At 33.8% G+C, this 21005-nt stretch overlaps 1 protein-coding gene across 4 annotated transcripts in view; it reads left to right on the plus strand.

The window, feature by feature from the left end:
• PCDH15 (protocadherin related 15) overlaps positions 1–21005 on the plus strand; it is a 1663341-nt gene that overhangs the window by 1486313 nt on the left and 156023 nt on the right. For all 4 annotated transcript variants that reach the window (XM_073241042.1, XM_073241040.1, XM_073241039.1 and 1 more), the window contains 2 exons: positions 8853–8993; positions 10665–10777. In XM_073241042.1, coding sequence (XP_073097143.1) covers positions 8853–8993; positions 10665–10777 — 254 coding nt within the window. The remainder of the gene's footprint in view (positions 1–8852; positions 8994–10664; positions 10778–21005) is intronic.

Below are 21005 nucleotides of genomic sequence, written 5' to 3' on the forward strand. Positions count from 1 at the left end.
GAACTGCACTGTTACAAAATTAATCAGATTAGTTTCTTTCAGAGACATTGGGAGAAAGAATTCTGGAAACCCCATCAGAGAGAAACAAATTTGTGTACTTGAAAATAAATTACTTAATGTTTGTGTGTAATGATAATAATAGGTTTAGTATTCCTTGTCATAATGTGATTGCCATTATTATGAAGAAAATTATATGAGTCTGAGCAAGTAATTTCTTGATAATTGTGTATTTAAGAAAAATGACTAAATTAAGATATCCCCTGATATTAAGGACTTAATTATTTGGCCCATTATAGTCTCATTGAAATTCCCTATGTTTGCAAGTTTAAAACATCTTTCGTACAGATTGGCAATTACTTTCTGTAGTAATTACATTTTCACCATCAAGTCAAATATTGTGTTTAACACTATAAGAATGGAAATCGAAAGTAAAAATGTATTGAGTAATAAAGAAAATGATTGAAATCTTGAGGATATAGCCTCTTGTTATAAGTTTATATTTATTTTGCTATGTTAATTATACCCACCTTGTTATTGTATAGAAATATGTGACTCACAGACACCGAGAAGTGACTGGTGATAACCATGGGGGGGAGGGATTGAGGTGGATAGGTGGGGTGGGTAAGGGGGATAAAGAGACACAAAATCTTAATGATAATATAAGTTGGTCATAGGGGTATAAATGCAGCATGGAGAATACAGTCAATAATTCTATAACATCTTTCTATGTTGACAGATAATAACTACACTAGTTGGGGTAAGGATTTATTAAGGTGTGTAACTGTTGAATAACTGTGTCATCTATTTGAAACCAATGTAATATTGTATATCAACTACAATAAAAAAAAAGAAAAAATGAAAAGTCTAACATAAGCACCATCGTGACAGGGTTTTATGTCTGTCATATTCCCATCATCTAGAAAAATTGCTTGGTTCACCAAATCACCATATTACTATATATGTGCTGAATAAATGGCTATTCCAGGAGTATGATCTCATACTAATGCTTATTAAGTGTTATACATGCTTAATAGACAAAAGGGCATCACAGAGTTGATGTCATACCTTTCATGTTTGGAAACCACACAATATTTAAATGTCACCATATTATCTCAAATTATATTTGGAAAGAAACCTCATACATGAACAAACAAATTAGTTTATTTAGTAATAGCTGTCATAAATCATGTCCTTCCTGAGGGCAATTAGGGTTGGCAAACATCGTCCAAAGTCCTTCAAAGCTATTGACTAATGTCATTGGTATTGGTGTTGGTTGAAAAATGGTATTTGCACGTTGGTACTTGTGGAAAAATTATGTTACTTAATTTCTTTAAGCCTCATTTCCGTATAAAAGTAATAAGACCATTTCATTGTACTAGTACTCAGGTTTCATCGAGAATGAGCCCTTAGCCAATGTCTGTCAGGAACACGGATATTAGTTAATATTTCCTCCTCATCCCTGCTTTTGGGTTGAGAGCAAACATGCATAACTTTGCCTGTGGTTTGGTACAGGGCTTACACTTTCACCATTTGTAAACTTTAGGATAGCCATTTCTGGTCTCAGAGTAATTCTGTTGTCATCTGTGACACTGTAAAATATGAGAAAAAAAATTTTCATGAAAGCATCTTGCTAGTTGGGTCTTTATAATCCCCCCAAATAAATATGCACATATTCTAATAAAGTTCTTACCAAAAATTAGGAATGTATTTTGTTTGTAAATAAATACCTTTAATTTATGTCACTTCATAATGATATATATCTACTTTTCTCACCTTGGGTTTAAGATAACATGTCCAAAAATCTTAACACATAAGTTAAATATTAGTTTGTCATGATGCATTATTTAAATAATCAAACTAATACTCAAGTGACACCATATATAACACAATAACTACAATCTTTATAAATTAAAATACACTTTAAGGCACATCACATTTTCATATGTAATTGCCTACACAATGAGGTATAAAATGCACTTGACTTTAAATCTGAAATTCTATGCTCTATTTCTAACACCTTGGTTTAGTATTACCCATGCTTCTCGGAATTATTAGTAGGTAACTGTGTGTATCTGTGAGACTTCTGTCTCCCCTTCCAGTTATGAGGCCCATAAGTACAGAACTGCATCTGTCTTTCTCATCATTGCTTGTCGTCTTGAGAGATGAATATTAGCAGCTATGGATGAGTATCTATGAGCAGATATTGGTGGGTTTTAACTTGAAAACTTGCCAAAAATTTAGCTAGGGAAGGAAATCCTTAGATGTCTTCTAACCCACCCAGAAAATTACCGCTGTAGCTATTATTCTTGCAGTTACCAAAAGTATTACTCAGAAATCTCAGTCTTGTTCAACAATAGGTTAACCCACTGAATAACTGATTTAATATGTTACACAGTGTTGTTGTTACAAGAAAACATCATCTATATGCCATTAATATACATCATATGAAGATTCACTCTTTAGAAAAATCCAGATTATGTCATTATATTAAAGGATTAGATGAACAATAGAGTGTATTAAGTATAATTTTAAAACATATGTTATGTAACAACAACACTGTGTAACATATTAAATCAGTTATTCAGAATATAGGCACAGGAGGTATCATTTGAACTTCAGACATTAGAAGGAACTAGCCACATAGGAGTCCTGCAGGCAGAGTGAACACCAAATGGAAAAGTGCTGGACTAGGAGTGAGCTTGCTGTTTTATAAGACCAACCTAACTGAATTATTTTTAATGTACATCAGGAAGGAGGGGATATGAGAGGAATTCTCTGCTCCACCCAGCTGTGAGCTTATTCATTTTTGTACTCTAAGGACTCAGCAGTGTCCCATCAGTAAATGTGTTGAAAGAATGAATGAATGAAAGAATCCCACATATAAAAATTAATCCCTGTACTATAAGACATATGAGCAAGATGATACATGTTAGGGAATAAACAATTTAAAAATTTTCAATTGCTAATATTTAATATATTCTTTAAATTTATTTCTTAAAAATTACCATATGTGAAATATTGCTTTATGATTTCATTCTATACTATTAGTTTTTATTAAGTAAGTTAAATATGTTTTATCTGATAGCAAACAAAAAGTCCTTTGGCATTAGTTCTAAATTGTGGTTAATTTCACAATTTTATTTGATGCCACGACAAGGTTCTCAGCACCCCTTGAATGATTAAGCTTCCTGTAATATCATGGTTCTTTTGATCATTTTGTTTAGGAAAATAGATTCCTCTAAAGAAAAGTGTCATTTATTTGAAAATTCAGGAAAAATACCAAAGAATGTTTTGGTGAAGGAGTTGCCATTAAGAAATATTGTACAAGCACCTTATTAGTGTTTTAGGATCATAGTTACCTGAAGCAACTCTTCCTCTAACAGAGGAGGTCATCTGGATTTATACAAATGCTGTCATGGTAAATGAGGAGGCTTCAGAAAAAGCTGTGTCATGCCATGCTTCACGCATGTCCTCAGTTTTCACAAGATTTTAAAGAAAGAATTCACCTGTATTTACCCTTCAAAAGAATCCAAGAGACATAATGATAGGAAACTCCATTTTGTCACTGCTGCCTGCTTAGAAGAGAATCTTTGCAGACAATTTTATCACTTTCCCATTAAATTAATGCTTATGCTCTGGTTAATGCTTTCTGTAATTTTTTCTTTGATAACCTCTTCATGGTGGCTAGGTAGATAAGTCAAAATGCCAAAAATGTTTAAATAGTCTTTCTTTCTATGTGGTATTACCCACACATTATAAGATTATTTACTAATTTTCCATAAACTGTTGGATCAAAGTCTATTTTATAGTCTCGTTTTGAAATTTTACATTGCCTGAAATGGCAAAATACATTTCATGTCATGAGATGAAAATATCTGCGCTAAGGAAGAGACATTGTAATTTAGCCAGTTGAACTAAAGGATAAAATTAAATGGATTTCTCTAGGTAGATATCTAACATATTTGTTTTCTTTGATGAGGACCTAAAACAGTTAGATCATTTTTGTTCCTTAAAATTCATTTCCTAAACAAATGTTTGAATACATTTCCTAAACAACTGTGGTAAATTTAAAGGGCTTGGAGAAAAGATAGAAGGCAAGAAGGTCTAGGATGATGCAAAAACAATTAGAAATATCCATGCTAATAAGGCAAGGATCAGGGGTGCAACACTGGATGTCAAAGCTGTGAAGAGTTATATTGCTTTGAAAAGAAGGAGAAACTGTTCTCTCAGTCTGAGGATAAAATGAGGTTTGGTTTCAGCAAGTGTTTCAATGAGGGAGAGCCTTTCTAATTGCCAGTTCTTAAATGCTATGACAACAGTTACAAACTTTCCTTTGCTAAAATCTTTTAAAAATGTATCTGAATGCTATGGTTTAGGTGGTAGGGTCTAAAGACAAGGAGCTAATGACATTCCAACATTTATTTGGTCCTAAGTTCGGTAAATCTGTTTGATCACAATGGAGCACCAAGTCATTTGCTCATCATTTATAAAACAAAGCATGGCCTAATTTCAGTTTTATATGAACTTCAAGAAAATAATTTTTGTAAACTGCTTTCAGTGTTGGTATTAGTGATTTTTCTTTATTATTTAGAAATACTATGGAAAGGAATCTATTGCCATAGTAATAAAATTTTAAAGATTGACTTCTTTGTAAAAAGATAACTCCTCCTTCATTATTGATGGTCCAAAGAAAATCTCTTATTAAACATATAAATACATATATAGACATATAATATAATCTACATGCTATATCATTAGATTGAAGTAGAACATAATAATTAAATGTTTTAACTAAAATTTAAGTATGTTTTTATAGCTTAGTTTATGTTAAAAATAAATATTTTTAATTAAGGTACTCAACTGAGAAAAATACCAATTAATTGGGAATATGTAGGAGTAAAGAGGAAATCCTATATTTCTAGAATAAGTTCAACTAAAAAAATCCAAATTTTTGATAAATTAATATTTATCTAAAGACAATTTGAAAATTTATATCAATTGTCATAATTATTAAAATGCATAATCCATAAAACTCAATGGATTATTTTTTACATATAATAAGTAAATCTTACATATAGAATACTTTGATTTATATCTATTAAGTTTTTAATGCACTCAAGTATTAAAGGATATTTCATGAATAGTAATGATAAATAATTTTAAGTGATAAAGTTTATAATGTTCCTTTTATTTTCAGGGTGCTTGAACTTCTGAATTTCACAATGACGTTGTTTTCCAGATTAAAGCCATGTTAATTTAATTTTTATGGCAGCTTAAAGACCATGCCTTTGACCTGATTCATGTTGTAAATGTCCCAGGAAAATGTTAGGCGTGTTATTTGAAGCTGTTTCCAAAGCCAATTACTTCACCTATTATGTAGATTATTTAACTATAAAAGCAAGACTATTTTAAAAAGGTTTTGGGAAGAAAAAAAAGAAGAAAGGGAGGGATGAGGGGGGAAAAGGAAGGAAAAATAGGGGGAGGGAACAGACAGAGGATGGGACAAAAAGGGGAGGGAAGGAAAAAAGAGAAAAAAAGCCTTTAAACGTATTCAGAGAAAATCCCAATCCTTTTAGGCATTTAGTTATTTTAACATGCAATATCAAATAAAATGTGATGTCTTAATAACAAGGATATTAGAGGAAATAATTAAGATTCCTCCTTTGGGCTAATGATGTCATATCAAGGCCACAGTTGCTTTATTTTATGTAGTAGTAATCTATGGAATAACAGATCATAGAATAAGAAGTTTATTGATATAGTTGACATATTACATATGTGTTCATATATACACACTCATAACTACAACAATCCTCTAGGAAGGTTCTAGGATGTCCTACACAGCAAAATATTTAAGGCAGGTGAGAGATGGCACTCCATCATATCAAATTCAAATCTTTTTATTTTATCAATTAATGCCATAATTTGAAATTTATCATACATACCTTGGCTTTATTAGAGAAGCTAAATATGATTAATACAGTTTAAATTTCTTGATAACTAATTTAAGATAGTCATAAGAATTTTAGTTATTGTACTGCAGACCTAGTGGGTACTAATGTTTGCAGAAACTGAAAATTTGTACTTATAATAGTTTGTTGTATAATTTTGCTCATTCATCAAGCATTCCTCTTCATGGAATAGTGTTACATAACTTCTTGGGCAATGTGCTAAGGCCAGATTAACTTGGGCATTCTATTCTAAAGCTTTTTCTCAAGTAATTTTGCTCAATTTTATTGCTATTTGTCCTCATGTTAAAGTACTATTGCCTTTAAGATACCATAGATAAATATTAAGTTGTTATAGGTTAAGGATCTATGGTTTAGTATGAGGCATATTTAATTCTAGTAAACTGGCATTTATTAGTTGAGGAAATTTCAAGAAATAAATTAAATCTTAAAGTCTTAATTTAATCATTTGTAAAGTTTGGATACTATTCATAACAACTCCTGGCTTTCTCATAAGTATAAATATGAGGGTGCATGTAATGCATATTGTCTGTTACATAGTAAAACACTCAAATTAATAGCTGACAACTCACGTCATTACTTTGTAAATGCCAGTGATGTTGCCATTGAATGATTATAATATGTCTAATTCTATCCAACTAGAAAAGAGTTTTGTAATAAATATGCCCCCTTTCTATACTTACTTGGTAGCTAAAATGGCCATCAGCCACTAGGTGAAATTAGCTGTTCATACGCAAATATTATCCCAGAGCTGACAGTTTCTTGACATTCTCTCAAGATTTCACCAGTGTGTAGTATTTCCAAAATACTGAAATATGTGAATATTTTAAATATCAATAGGAGGGTCTGGGCACTTTTGACACATGAGTATTCATCCACTAAGTCATGCATTTAGTCAAATGCTCCTTGGCTACCTTTATGGGTCAGGCAAGTTCCATGCAAGGTATACACAAAGTGTCTCCACCTTTGTGAGGTATTTGTTCTTATGTTGGAGATCAACAATAAGGAAGTAAACACAGAATATATGTGATGATTTCCCAAAGGGTTTCTGAAGAAAAATAAACTAGAATGATGAGTAGAGAATGCCTGGAAAAGAAGAAGGTAAATTTAGAAGCTGAAAATCTGGGAGAAGGGTGTAGCAGGCATAAGGTAAAGGCAGTGAGGCAGGAACAAGGACAACGTAGTCAAAGAATAATGAACAAGGAGATGAAGTTGGCAGGTAAACAGAATCAGATGTTCTCTAGATCTGGTAGTCCCTAGTAAGGGGTTTAGATTTAATTTGTGTCTGTGAAGGAAAACCATTAGGAGTTTAAGCAGTATTGATAAAATAGTTTGTATTTTAAAAGATAATTTTAATAGAAAAAAAGCAGAAAGTTAATGAAGAGTCCAGTGTAGAAAATAGATGGAGGGAGGAGATAAGTGATCTGCATTAGAGCAAGCTTCCACCGAGGTACTGGCAGTACTTGCAGATAATTTGTGGAGTGTGAGAGAAGGTGAATGGGTTAATGATCATCCCTAGGCTCTGAGAGAGACCACATAGGTGAAGGGTCACTGACCTCCTAGAGGGGAGGAGGTACAAGTCTAGGAGTGGAAATTCAAGATTCCAGTTACAGTATTTTGAGTTGAAAATAGAATGTCTTAGTTGACATTGTATGGACTACTTTGGGGTTTAAAGGATGAGGGTTTAGCCAGAAATTTAAATTTAGGAATTATGAACAAACAGAAGATATTCAAATCTATGGGACTGTAAGAGATTTCTACAGGCCTAGAGCAGAGACAGAGATGATAGAAGTCCTTATGACAGAGCCTTGGAAGTGTTTTCCTCTGAAGAATTTAGTAGTGTAATGCAGTGTCTGCCTGGGCTTAAAGTCAAGCTCTACCACATAATAGCTCTGTGCCTGAATTGTTTACTTGGCTTCTAGGATTGGCTAAAAGATTTAAGGTCTTAAGCATTGAAAAGGTTGTAGTGTCCACCCCACTGTCACCCTATATAATTCAAAATAAATCCAATCTAAACCCTAATATAAATGAGAAGGTTCACTGAATTTTAATTGTTTTCATAGTCTCTTTTTAAAAAAAATCCCAAATATTAATTTTAAAGAAAAAAATTTCTTTCTTTAAAAATGAATTTTTTGTTTGATATTCCACTAATGTCTAGAACAATTAAGCATTCTTTAACTCCCTATAAGCATCAAGTTCATTAACTAAAAATGGGAGTTGGTGTATACATGTATTATCTTTAGGATGCACATAATAAGCATTCAACAAATGTTAGATATCATTATTTTACTATTATTACTATCATCATCATTAGTAATATTATCCTAGAGGATTGTTGTGAGGATTAATTTATTTATGGAAAAACTTACCATGGTAAACAGCACACAGCAGATGGTGGATAATTTTCATTCACTTCTATACCCATTCCACCACTTTATCACAATCTTCTGCACTTTATCAGTCTCTGAGTATCACAGAGTTCACTAAGTATAATAAAAGAAAATAATTTATAATCATCTCAGAGGATAAAATATTAAGCAGATACGGTGTTTAGAGAGGAAGATGAGATTCATGTAGTTAAGGGAAATTGAAAGAGAAGGTGCCCAAGGCAACCATTAATTTATTCTTTCACATAAATAATTTTATGTAACATGTAGTAAAGATACTTCACTGATTCAGACTGAGATATCCTAAAAAAATTAAGATTCTGCTGTATTTCAAGCCTGAAAGTATGAATGTCTGAAATACAGTTTTAACTTCTACCAGGCCATGAATGTTATAAAGCACTTTAATGTCACTGCACTTTGTTTTCAATTTGTGAGAGTAAATTAATAACATAAAATTTCATACCATTTCATTATTTCTAACTTAATTTCATTTTAGGGATTACCTGCAAGTCATGTGAGGTATAGAGTAGATGATGTTCAGTTTCCTTATCCTGCCAGTATTTTTGATGTAGAAGAAGATTCTGGAAGAGTAATAACTCGCGTCAATCTTAATGAAGAACCTACGACAATTTTTAAGGTCAGTGCAGTGTTTTGCTTATGTTGTCTATTTGATGTTTAACTTTTGATTGAGCATTTTGGTTTAACAGAAGACTACTTCTTTCCATTTTTTTGCTTTTTAATTTTGTTAAAACTACAAGGCAATACATTTTCACTGCATAAACACTTAGAAAGTACGGTTAAGTAAAAAAAAAAAAAATTGATATTTTACACCTTGGAGATAACTAGAATTTACTATTTTAATTTCTATCCTGATGATGACATTCCACATAAATACAAGTATACAAATAAATGTTTTAAAATAACAGGATCATATTATTCATCTTTTTTTAATTAATAATACATTGCCCATGCCAATAAATATCTCAATGCTATTATAATGGTTTTATGATGTTCTATTGTATGTTTTTTTAAATTTTGTCTAATACCTTATTGTTGGATAATTAGGCTGTTTCCAATTTTTTGTTATAATCTTTGTAGTGAAACTTCTTGTGTAAATATCATTAGCTATATCCTGTTTTCCCTTAAGTGCCTAGAGGCAGAATTGCTGGATCAAATTTAAATACTCATATACTTTGAGAAAATTTGAAATAATACTGCCCTTTGCTATTATCATAAATGATCCATTTTATTAAATGTTTGAATATTTACATTTCTTATAATTCCTTAGAAAAACTTGTCACTGTGAATAAAGCCTTTGACCTTATAATGGGGAAATACCTTCATCAGTTAATCTTGTGAATATCAATGAGTACTGCTCACCTAATTTTATCGTTGTTTCAAATGATTTTTCTTTTTGCAAAATATTAACCTGAAAGTAAATTGTGGCTTTTAGGATGATCTTTGGTTATAGTTCTATGACAAATTTGAATAGTTTAGATTAGTAACTTGCAGCTTCCAAATTATATACATTACAGAGAATCACATCGTTCTGAAGCATTCAATATTTCTTGAAATAAACATTGGAATTCTTCTTGATATACTATATGTTATCAAAATATGGTCATATAAAATCTATTTTAGTAACAATGTGTAGTTATCACATCTTAAGACTAAAGCTTTATTTAGTTTGCATCATTTGAACAATTTCTGCTATATAGTATAAAACTGGTTTTATGTATTTTAATTATTTTTAAGAGAGTATATATCAAAGTGTGTTAAACTATAAAGATTTCCAATTTCATCTTAAAGAGTGAAATATCTCTGCTCTATAATCTTGCAGGCAATTAATTCACTTAAAAATTAATTTCTTTTTATAAGCAAGCTAATTAGTTTTTTGCTATCAATGTGATTGAATTTAACACTTTTTAAATAAGTGTTGATACTTCTAGTGGCACGTGTTTTACTGTAGGTACCAGTGGAATTGCAGAAGAGAAAAAAGTTTGTCACTGAAAAGATGTGATATCATAAACTTGTTTTACTGGTAGTTTTTTTATCTTAGAGTTAGAAACTTAACTCTAATAAGTCTCATCTGGCAAATGAAAATAAAAACACCTACCTGGTAGGTTGACTGTGAAGATTAAATGAGCATATATGTAGCATAACCTAGGGCAAGGTCTGCTACCTGGTAGGTAGTGAGGAAAGAGTCATTGTTCCCCCTCCTGGAACGAAGCAGTCCAATGATTAAAAATGATCTGTTTATTTTTTCCTTGTTAATAATCTTTAACATGAAATTTTATTAATTTTTAAGTTGGCGGTTGTGGCTTTTGATGATGGTGAGCCTGTGATGTCCAGCAGTGCCACAGTGAAAATTCTCGTCTTACATCCTGGAGAAATCCCTCGCTTCACACAAGAGGAATACAGGTATTGATTCTTGCTAGGTTTTGTAATATAAAGGTTTTTGTCTTGTTTTGTTTGGGCCTCTCAAAATTGATGTGATATGAATTCATCAGTGAAGTTAGCTTTCAATTCTGGTTTAAGCTTTTGTACATTACAGAACATTGTTTATTTTAAAAGCTAAGGTAATTCAAATGTCAATTTAGTGTAAAAACATCAATTTCAATAATGTTTTGATAAATAATGAATACTCTAAAAATAAGTAAAGCATGCTTTGAAAAATACAAAATTATATTTTGGGTTTTATAGTGCAACTGATTAATGATGTCAGTGGTGAGAAGTTGACATTTAGTTTCTTGCTATGCCAGATACCTCAGATCATCTAATGTTGGCATGTATCTGAAATGATACTTCCCATGGAAAGAGAGAGAGAAAATGTGTGTGTGTGCATGTGTAGAATACATATATTATATGTTATAACTACAAAATCAGAATATACTATCTTAGGTTAGGCTGCCATACAAAATACCACAGATGGGCGGCTTAACCAACAGATACATATTTGCTCACAGTTCTGGAGTCTGGAATGAGGGTGGTGACATGGTCAGCTCCAGATGAGAACTCTCTTTCTGGCTTGCAGGTGACTGCCTTCTTGCTGTGTCCTCACATAGGAAAAGTGTGGGAATGCCAGCTCTCTAATTTCTCTTCTAAGGGTACTGATCCCAAAATAAGGTGCCCCCCTTATGACCTCATCTAAAGGTCATTATCTCTGAAAGCCCCCATCTTCAAATTATCATCCCATTGAGAATGAGGGCTTCAGCATATGAATTTTAGGAAGACACAATTTGGTACATAGTCTGTGTGGGTGTAGGTGTGGGTGTGTATGTATAGATAGATAAAGATAAGGAAACATAAAGATATAGATTGGATATAGATATAGATTAAATATAGGTATATATATATCCATACTTAGGAAGTGAAGAATTTATAGAAAATATAATTAAATTAAAATTTGTGTATTTCATTGTTGCTTCATGACTGGATATTAGTGAAAGTCTTATAATGCTGTCTTGAACATATAGTAGAATTTTATTTCATGATGTTTTTTATCTCCCTTAAGTTAAAACATTAATGTTCTTTTATTAGTATGGTAGGACCCATAGGAGATAGTTTTCTTACAAATATTTGAAGAAGATTCACTATATATTGTATATTTACTATTTACTTATTCTGAACATAGCTTTAAATGTAGCCAGTCATTGCATTCCATAGGCTTACAACCATGGGTGGAAATTAGAAAATGTATGAAAAATATAATACACTGGAGTAATAGAAGCTCATAGTACTAAGGAAGCATGTTAGAGAAACACTTAATGGTATCTAAACATGATCAGCATAGTTTTGAACTGTATCTTGAAGAAAAAGCTGAAGGAAGGATGTTCAATGCCAAAGAATCAGAATTACAGAAGTATTAGTAAGAAATATGGGAGGACATATTGAATTTGAGAATATTTTAGTAGATTAGTCTACCTAGAGACAAATTAGATATTAAATGCTAATTGAGGCTCAAGAAAAATGAAAAATTCATATAATGGAATAGTTTTTCATTATCTAGAATTTGGATTATATTGCTCTTTTAATTTCTAAGAGCTACCCACGAATGCTAAGCTAGAGTAAGGCCTCTGATACTGAGGGAGGAGGTAGGTGATACATCTGGGATCATTTACCACACTGAACCAAGTAGTTTTCTGCTTTCATAATATTTCTACAATATTCAAAAAATTGTTATGTAATACTATTACCTGAAAATTCTACATAACACTAGATAAACTAATAAAATGTAAACTATATTTAAAATAATAGGAATTCTTGGTCAGTTGTGTTAAAGTCCATTTTCTTCCTATGTCCTTTATTACCAGTTCCCTTCCTTGTATGTTGGCATGGTGACCTGTGGATACCAATAGTTTTCTAGACATACAGTTTTCTGCTTTTTGAGAACTTCCCTGAATGTGTGCATTTTGGTCTTCTCAAGAACCAAATGTAAACTCACTTGTGTTTCTAACTTTTCTATATCAGATGCTCACAAATAAATGTACTTACTATTTGAGGAGGGTACACAATCCCCTATAGTTTCAGCTCAACAAAAGTCCCACATTTGTACTCCAAACTTCTCACCCCAAGTCCAGTCATTCCTTGGAAACCCCGAGAGAAGAAAAAAGTGTTGCAGGACTTAGCACTTTCCCATTAAGTAAACTCAATAAATGGTGTCCCTTTTCTCTGGGCTTTTATTTGGGGCTCATTTCCTGTTAATAGAACTATTCTTCCTGACTTCTCTATCACCTTGCTCATTAACTCTCTTAGTTAAAATACTGTGACATTAAGGCCAAGGTCATACATTATATCAGGGCATTTAGCTTTTTTAAAAAAAATTGTCATTATTTAATGCAACTTTTTAAGAAAATAAAAATGTTTTGTTCAATGAATAATTCACCAGTTCTTACATTCTCTGCATAGAACTACTCACTACAAATAAATTCAATTAATAAAATTGTTAACTTAGAAAAAAACTAGCCCATTATTTGGTGCTAAAATTAGAAAGAGTCACATGAGCATAGTGGAAGAATTTTTGGCCTTCCAGAAGAACATTTCTAACAATTGCAAACAGCATCCTGTTCACTTGTTTTCTAACACATAAAGGCAATTTGGTAGTCTTACTGCATCCTGCAGTCTATGAAGAGGCTCTTACAGGAAAATCAACATAATTGCCATAATGGATTGGGTACTTGGCTATTATTTTGTTTTCTATCAAACACCAGAAAACTTGGATAATAAAAAATGTCATATAACTTACTGGGCAAAAAAACTACTTTTTGAATAAATACAAACAATTGAATTTAAATGTTTACGTAGGCTTATATTTGACCAAAAACATGGAATAAACTATTTAAAAAAACCATGAGATTGATGATTTTCTACTTCATCAACTATCTCTGATGCTCTTGAAGATTTTTGGAGATGTAAATTGCAGAGAGTTCTGGAAGCCTCCTAAATCCTTTCCTGTTTCTCCTGGGCACATGGCTAGATGACGTTTCTGCTAGATGGAGCCACATGACTGAGTTCTGGCCAATAAAATGTGGGACGATATGTCTGTACCATTTCCTGTCCTGACTTAACCTTTTCCTCTTATGAATGGGTGAAATGGAAAGGAAAAAAAATTACTGGGAAAGTTTGGGAGCCATGTGCTGACACTGTGGAAATATCAAATAATAGGAGCCCAGGCCTCTGAATCACTAACTATGAATGCCCTGAATGAACTATTATGTGAGCAACAAACTTAAGGGCTTGCCTGCCATAATGGCTAGTACTTTTTCTACTAACGTAGTTGGTCAACATTTTATTGATATGGAACAACTAATCATACAATATGTTAATCATTTAAAGAAAATTTTTCCCATTTATATCACAGTATTTCCTATTTGTCATTTTAAAAATAGTATTCATGGTAGAATATTTTTATTCTTGTATGCTATTTTCTGTTCATATGTTCAGCTACTATCTTTATCAAAGTGAGTACACCACTTAGATGGCTGTGAAAGTCAACAGTTTCCTGAGAGAGAGAGAGAGAAAAAGAGGGGAAGAAAAGAAAAAGAAATATAGAATGGCTATTGCAAGACTCATGTCTCCTTCCCTCTCTTATTTTTTTGAAATTCATTTACTGTCTCAGCTGAATGCAGTTACTCCCAGAGAAGCTAACCAATGTTATCAATCCTCGATTATCAGGGTGATTCAAGTATGGCAGATTATGCCCCCCCTAAAACATGCTTTTTGGCATAACAATTATTTTGAACTAAAAGCACTTAAAAGTAGTAGATGCAGCAAGAGCATCCTGATCTCCCCTTTTCTTCCTAAAATTAGGAGATTAAAAACTTCCATGTAAATATGCCCTTCCTAGACCAAGAGGAAAACATTCTTTAATGAGGGGTCAAAGCCAAGAGAATTCTTTACACACCACCTTGTTAAAACAATGTTATATCTCCCTTCAGTCTCCCCATAGGGTTTACTTTTCCACAATTGCCTCTCTTTCTTCAACCTAACATTGAAGTATGCAGGCTTAGCCATTTCTTTGGGTCTTTATTTCCTTATGAGCGCTCCCATAAAACTTAGGTGAATGTGTATACTTTCTCCTGTTAATCTGTTTAAGTCGGTTCAAAACTTACATCCAGCTGAAAAATCTTAAGAGAGGAGAGGTAAAATTCTACCTCCCCTACAGTATTACTTCATGTGATCAAATTTGGGGAGGCACATGAAATGACAATGCAAGACTTCTGTTCTTGGTAGGATGAGGGCAGAAGGATGCACATGGGTTACAAATGAAAACTATATCCAAGATAAGTAGCATTGTGAACTGAGGGACCTATGATTTTTTTTTTTGCCATACTTAATAATTTATATGCAGCATTCTTTTTTTTATTGAAGTATCATTGGTATACTACTATCTTGTGTTGGTTTCAAATATACAGCACAGTGGTTTAACAGTTACCATATTATTAAATCTTCACCCCCTCTAGTGTGATGAGGGGCCTATGATTTTTACATCTCAAGGATGTCTTCATTCCAACGTGGACTTTTGAATCCCTGAGGAGAAACTGGTAATAAATGAAATAAAATATTCATTTACTTCAGAAATTGGAACTGAATTCTTAACCTGACTGTTAGGCAGGAAGGATTCCATCTTTAAGATTGCATTTTAATACCCAGAAAGTTGAGAAGTAAGATTCTTAACTTACAACCAGACAATAACTCAGCCCACCTTGGGGGCTGGGCAGGCAGCCTTGTTTGATCTGCTCGCAGACCAAGAACGCCAGTATCCCAGGGAGAAATCAGAGCGTGAAGTTCCTTGTGTTAAGTTAATTCTAAGCATTCAAAGACCACTTAACAAGTCTGCATCCCCAGCCCTTAGTCACACTCCTAAAGAATCCTTAAAAGGGGAAACCCCCAGCCTTTCGGAGTGCTCCTCTCTGAGATCGCCTGCACTTTCTAAGTGTGTAACCTTTTAATCTTAAACTTTCTCTCTCCAAATCTTTCAGGGCGCCTCTCCTTGCTGAGGTGGCCTATACTTTTTCTCTCTTAAAGTAATTTTAAATAAAACGTTTACTCTGCTTCACTACTGTGTCTCTGCCCTTCAGTTCTTCGTTGCGGCAGAGACAAGGACCGAGGAAAATACACAACGCTCTCCCAACAAGACCACTCCCTTCAGACCCAATTGTCTTATTTTGGGAATGGCCAGTCATTACATATTTACACTCAGGATAACAAGATTAGTTAGGATAGGTTAGGCTGCCATAAAAAGAAACCCCTTGAATTTCAATGGTTTAAACAACAATAGAACATGCAGTTTGGCTCACCTGACAGTCTAAAGTGAATGTTTCAGGCTAGTGGTAGTTCATTATGCAATTCTTCCATGCAGATATTCAGGGACCAGGCCAATTTAGGTTCTTCCAACTTTGACATTATCTTTCAAAATAATTCCAACCATTGCTATTTCAGTCCACAGAGAAGGAAAAGGAGCACAAGTGGGGTAGGAGATACAAATTTTACCTCAGCTCACATTCCATCTTCAAAATTCAGGTATATGATCATACCTAGTATAGTAGGACAGAGGAATGCTATTTTTAGGCAGCTGTCTCCCAGTTCTTGAGGAAAAAGAGAAAATGATTTTGGAGGAGAACTAGCACATTAAACATATAATTTTAGACAAGTTATAGATTTTAATTGTAATTTAAAAATTGCTGGGTTTCTTTTAAAAATAAACAATATTGGACATATGAACTAATGATATAATAGTATGGAAATATTTTTTAATTTTAAGTACTAATTGGTGAAATATATTACTTCTTAAACTAATGATGGAGTGATACTTTCTTCCTATGATTTCAAAACAACTCGAATGAACATTTTTTAATGTTTTAAATTATTTTAGCAATACCAGCTTATCAAGTATTACTATTACATAATCCAAACTAAAACTTCTGGATTTCAAGCTAATGTTTGGCTATTTGATTATGATTATTTACATTCTCCATTTTTTTGTGAAATCTAATTGTTTTGAACATAAAAGTAAAGGAAAAAAATGAAAATACATTATGGGAGAGAGTAAATGAGAAATATGAGCTGTAAACTAGCTCTATGGAGAACATCAGAAAGATTTGATATGTGTTATTTACTATTGGTGAAACATTTTCCACTTTACCATTCTATCAAGACACAGTAACAAAGTCCATTATTCTTTTTTTTTTAGGTTTCTTTTTTTTTTTTTGAGAGGGCATCTCTCATATTTATTGATCAAATGGTTGTTAACAACAATAAAATTCTGTATAGGGGGGTCAATGCTCAATGCACAATCATTAATCCATCTCAAGCCTAATTCTCATCAGTCTCCAATCTTCTGAAGCATAACGAACAAGTTCTTACATGGTGAACAAATTCTTACATAGTGAATAAGTTCTTACATGATGAACAGTACAAGGGCAGTCATCATAGAAACTTTCGGTTTTGATCACGCATTATGAACTATAAACAATCAGGTCAAATATGAATATTCGTTTGATTTTTACAATTGATTTATATGTGGATAACACATTTCTCCCTTTATTATTATTATTATTTTTATTTTTAATAAAATGCTGAAGTGGTAGGTAGATGCAAGATAAAGGTAGAAAACATAGTTTAGTGTTGTAAGAGAGCAATTGTAGATGATCATGTGTGTGCCTGTAGACTATGTGCTAATCCGAGCTAGACAAGGGCAATAAAACATCCAGGGATGCAGAAGCTTTCTCTCAAAACAGGGGGGGGTGAGGTTCTAAGCTTCACCACTGTTGTTCCCCGATTTCTCACCTGATGGCCCCCCTGCGACTGTGCCTGTCTTAGGTTGTTCCTCCCTTGAGGAATCTTACCCGTCTCTGGCTAACCAGTCATCTTCCGGGGCCATACAGGGAAATGTAAAGTTGGTTAGTGAGAGAGAAGCAATATTGTTTGAAAAGGTTAGCTTTTTACTTCTTTGCAGATTTATGCCCTGTGGCTTCTATGCCCAGCATTTGTCTTGAGGTGTCTTTACCACTTGGAAGAATTATGATACTCGGTAAATTCGATACGAGGCATGAATTCTATTTAAGGGTTGTAATTAGGAAGGAAGAAGAAAAGCTATAGAGGTAGCATATGGAAGAAAACATGGGAGGATTGATTATTTCTTTGACATATCTTCTTGTAGAGTACCTTAAGCATGTATAGGTTTTAAACTACTAACTAACTTGTGCACACATATTAACATAATAGGAATACAGTGACATAAACAAAGCAAATCTATAATTACCATCCATCTCCAGTGAAGCCAAGAAAACCATTTAGGCACCCTAGGCATTTGCGAAAATTAGTCTATGATATGATGGATATTGTCCAACTGTACTTGAACATTCTGAGAGAAATCAGACAAATTAAAGCAACCCATTTCTGGGATCTGTTCACATCCCATATGTTCTTTTAACTGTAGATAGTCTACAGTCAAAAGATTTGGAGCGCTACAACTTGCACCCCTCCCAACTCCTGGTTGAGTTCCAACAGTACATATCCAGTCAAATTCGTTGTCTCACTGTATGCACATGCCAGCCTAGACATCTCCCTCCTCATTCCAATGACAAGTCCAGGAAGTGCAGCATCGCCCGGGTCCCTGTAGAGGCTTTTTGATGATCATCCGCCAGCATGAGTCCTCCAGAGACTGCTGATGCCGGAAGCTCCTCCTCATATCGTATCTTAGTTCATTTTCTGGGTATCCAATCTAGGCCTTGATCTTCTTCATAGAAACAAACAGACCCTTTGCCCACACTTTGACATGCCCTCTATACCACTGTGCAGAACTCATTGGAGGTCAGCACACGGGAACTGCTTTTCTTTTTATTTATTTTTATTTTTTTATTTTTATTAGGAGAAAGGAATATTATCAGAAAAGAGTACCTCCATAGCTGATCATCTGACACCCTTTAAGTGATCAAAATTAAGGATATTTAAAGTATGCGTTAATCATTCATTTACCAATAGTAATTCCCCTTTTCTTTCTTTCTTTCTTTTTTTTTAATCTTTAATCTACACTTACATGAAGAATACTATGTTTACTATGCTCTCCCCTATACCAGGTCTCCCCTAAAAACCACATAACAGTCACTGTCCATCAGCATAGCAAAATGTTGTAGAATCACTACTTGTCCTCTCTGTGTTGTACAGCCCTCCCTCCCCTTTCTCCCTCCCCGCCTATGCATGCTACTCTTAATACCCCCTTTCTTCTCCCCCCTCCCTTGTCCCTCCCTGCCCACCCATCCTCCCCAGTTCCTTTCCCTTTGGTACCTGTTAGTCCATTCTTGGGTTCTGTGATTCTGCTGCTGTTTTGTTCCTTCAGATTTTCCTTTGTTCTTATACTCCTCAGATGAGTGAAATCATTTGGTATTTCTCTTTCTCCGCTTGGCTTATTTCACTGAGCATAATACTCTCCAGCTCCATCCATGTTGCTGCAAATGGTAGGATTTTCCCTCTTCTTATGGCTGAGTAGTATTCCATTGTGTATATGTACCACATCTTCTTTATCCATTCATCTACCGATGGACATTTAGGTTGCTTCCAATTCTTGGCTATTGTAAATAGTGCTGCAATAAACATAGGGGTGCATCTGTCTTTCTCAAACTTGATTGCTGCGTTCTTAGGGTAAATTCATAGGAGTGGAATTCCTGGGTCAACTGGTAGGTCTGTTTTGAGCATTTTGATGAACTTCCATACTGTTTTCCACAATGGTTGAACTAATTTACATTCCCACGAGCAGTGTAGGAGGGTTCCCCTTTCTCCACAGCCTCGGCAACATTTGTTGTTGTTTGTCTTTTGGATGGGAGCCATCCTTACTGGTGTGAGGTGATACCTCATTGTAGTTTTAATTTGCATTTCTCTGATAATTAGAGATGTGGAGCATCTTTTCATGTGTCTGTTGGCCATCTGTATTTCTTTTTTGGAGAACTGTCTGTTCAGTTCCTCTGCCCATTTTTTAATTGGGTTATTTGTTTTTTGTTTGTTGAGGTGTGTGACCTCTTTATATATTCTGGACATCAAGCCTTTATAAGATCTGTCATTTTCAAATATATTCTCCCACACTGTAGGGTTCCTTTTTGTTCTATTGATGGTGTCTTTCGCTGTACAGAAGCTTTTCAGCTTAACATAGTCCCACTTGCTCATTTTTGCTGTTGTTTTCCTTGCCTGGGGAGATATGTTCAAGAAGAGGTCACTCATGTTTATGTCTAAGAGGTTTTTGCCTATGTTTTTTCCAAGAGTTTAATGGTTTCATGACTTACATTCAGGTCTCTGATCCATTTTGAGTTTACCTTTCTATATGGGGTTAGACAATGGTCCAGTTTCATTCTCCTACATGTAGCTGTCCAGTTTTGCCAGCATCATCTGTTGAAGAAACTGTCATTTTGCCATTGTATGTCCATGGCTCCTTTAGCAAATATTAATTGACCATATATGTTTGGGTTAATTTCTGGAGTCTCTAATCTGTTCCACTGGTCTGTGGCTCTGTTCTTGTGCCAGTACCAATTGTCTTGATTACTATGGCTTTGTAGTAGAGCTTGAAGTTGGGGAGTGAGATCCCCCCTACTTTATTCTTCTTTCTCAGGATTGCTTTGGCTATTCGGGGTCTTTGGTGTTTCCATATGAATTTTTGAACTATTTGTTCCAGTTAATTGAAGAATGTTGCTGGTAGTTTCATAGGGATTGCATAGAATCTGTATATTGCTTTGGGCAGGATGGCCATTTGATGATATTAATTCTTCCTAGCCATGAGCATGGGATGGGTTTCCATTTGTTAGTCTCGCCTTTAATTTCTCTTAAGAGTGACTTGTAGTTTTCAGGGTATAGGTCTTTCACTTCTTTGGTTAGGTTTCTTCCTAGGTATTTTATTCTTTTCGATGCAATTGTGAATGGAATTGTTTTCCTGATTTCTCTTTCTATTGTCTCATTGTTAGTGTATAGGAAAGCTACAGATTTCTATGTGTTAATTTTGTATCCTGCAACTTTGCTGTATTCCGGTATCAGTTCTAGTAGTTTTGGAGTGGAGTCTTTAGGGTTTTTTATGTACAGTATCATATCATCTGCAAATAGTGACAGTTTAACTTCTTCTTTACCAATCTGGATTCCTTGTATTTCTATGTTTTGTCTGATTGCC

The sequence above is a fragment of the Manis javanica genome, chromosome 7 (genome assembly GCF_040802235.1).
Source record: "Manis javanica isolate MJ-LG chromosome 7, MJ_LKY, whole genome shotgun sequence".
Taxonomy (NCBI): domain Eukaryota; kingdom Metazoa; phylum Chordata; class Mammalia; order Pholidota; family Manidae; genus Manis; species Manis javanica.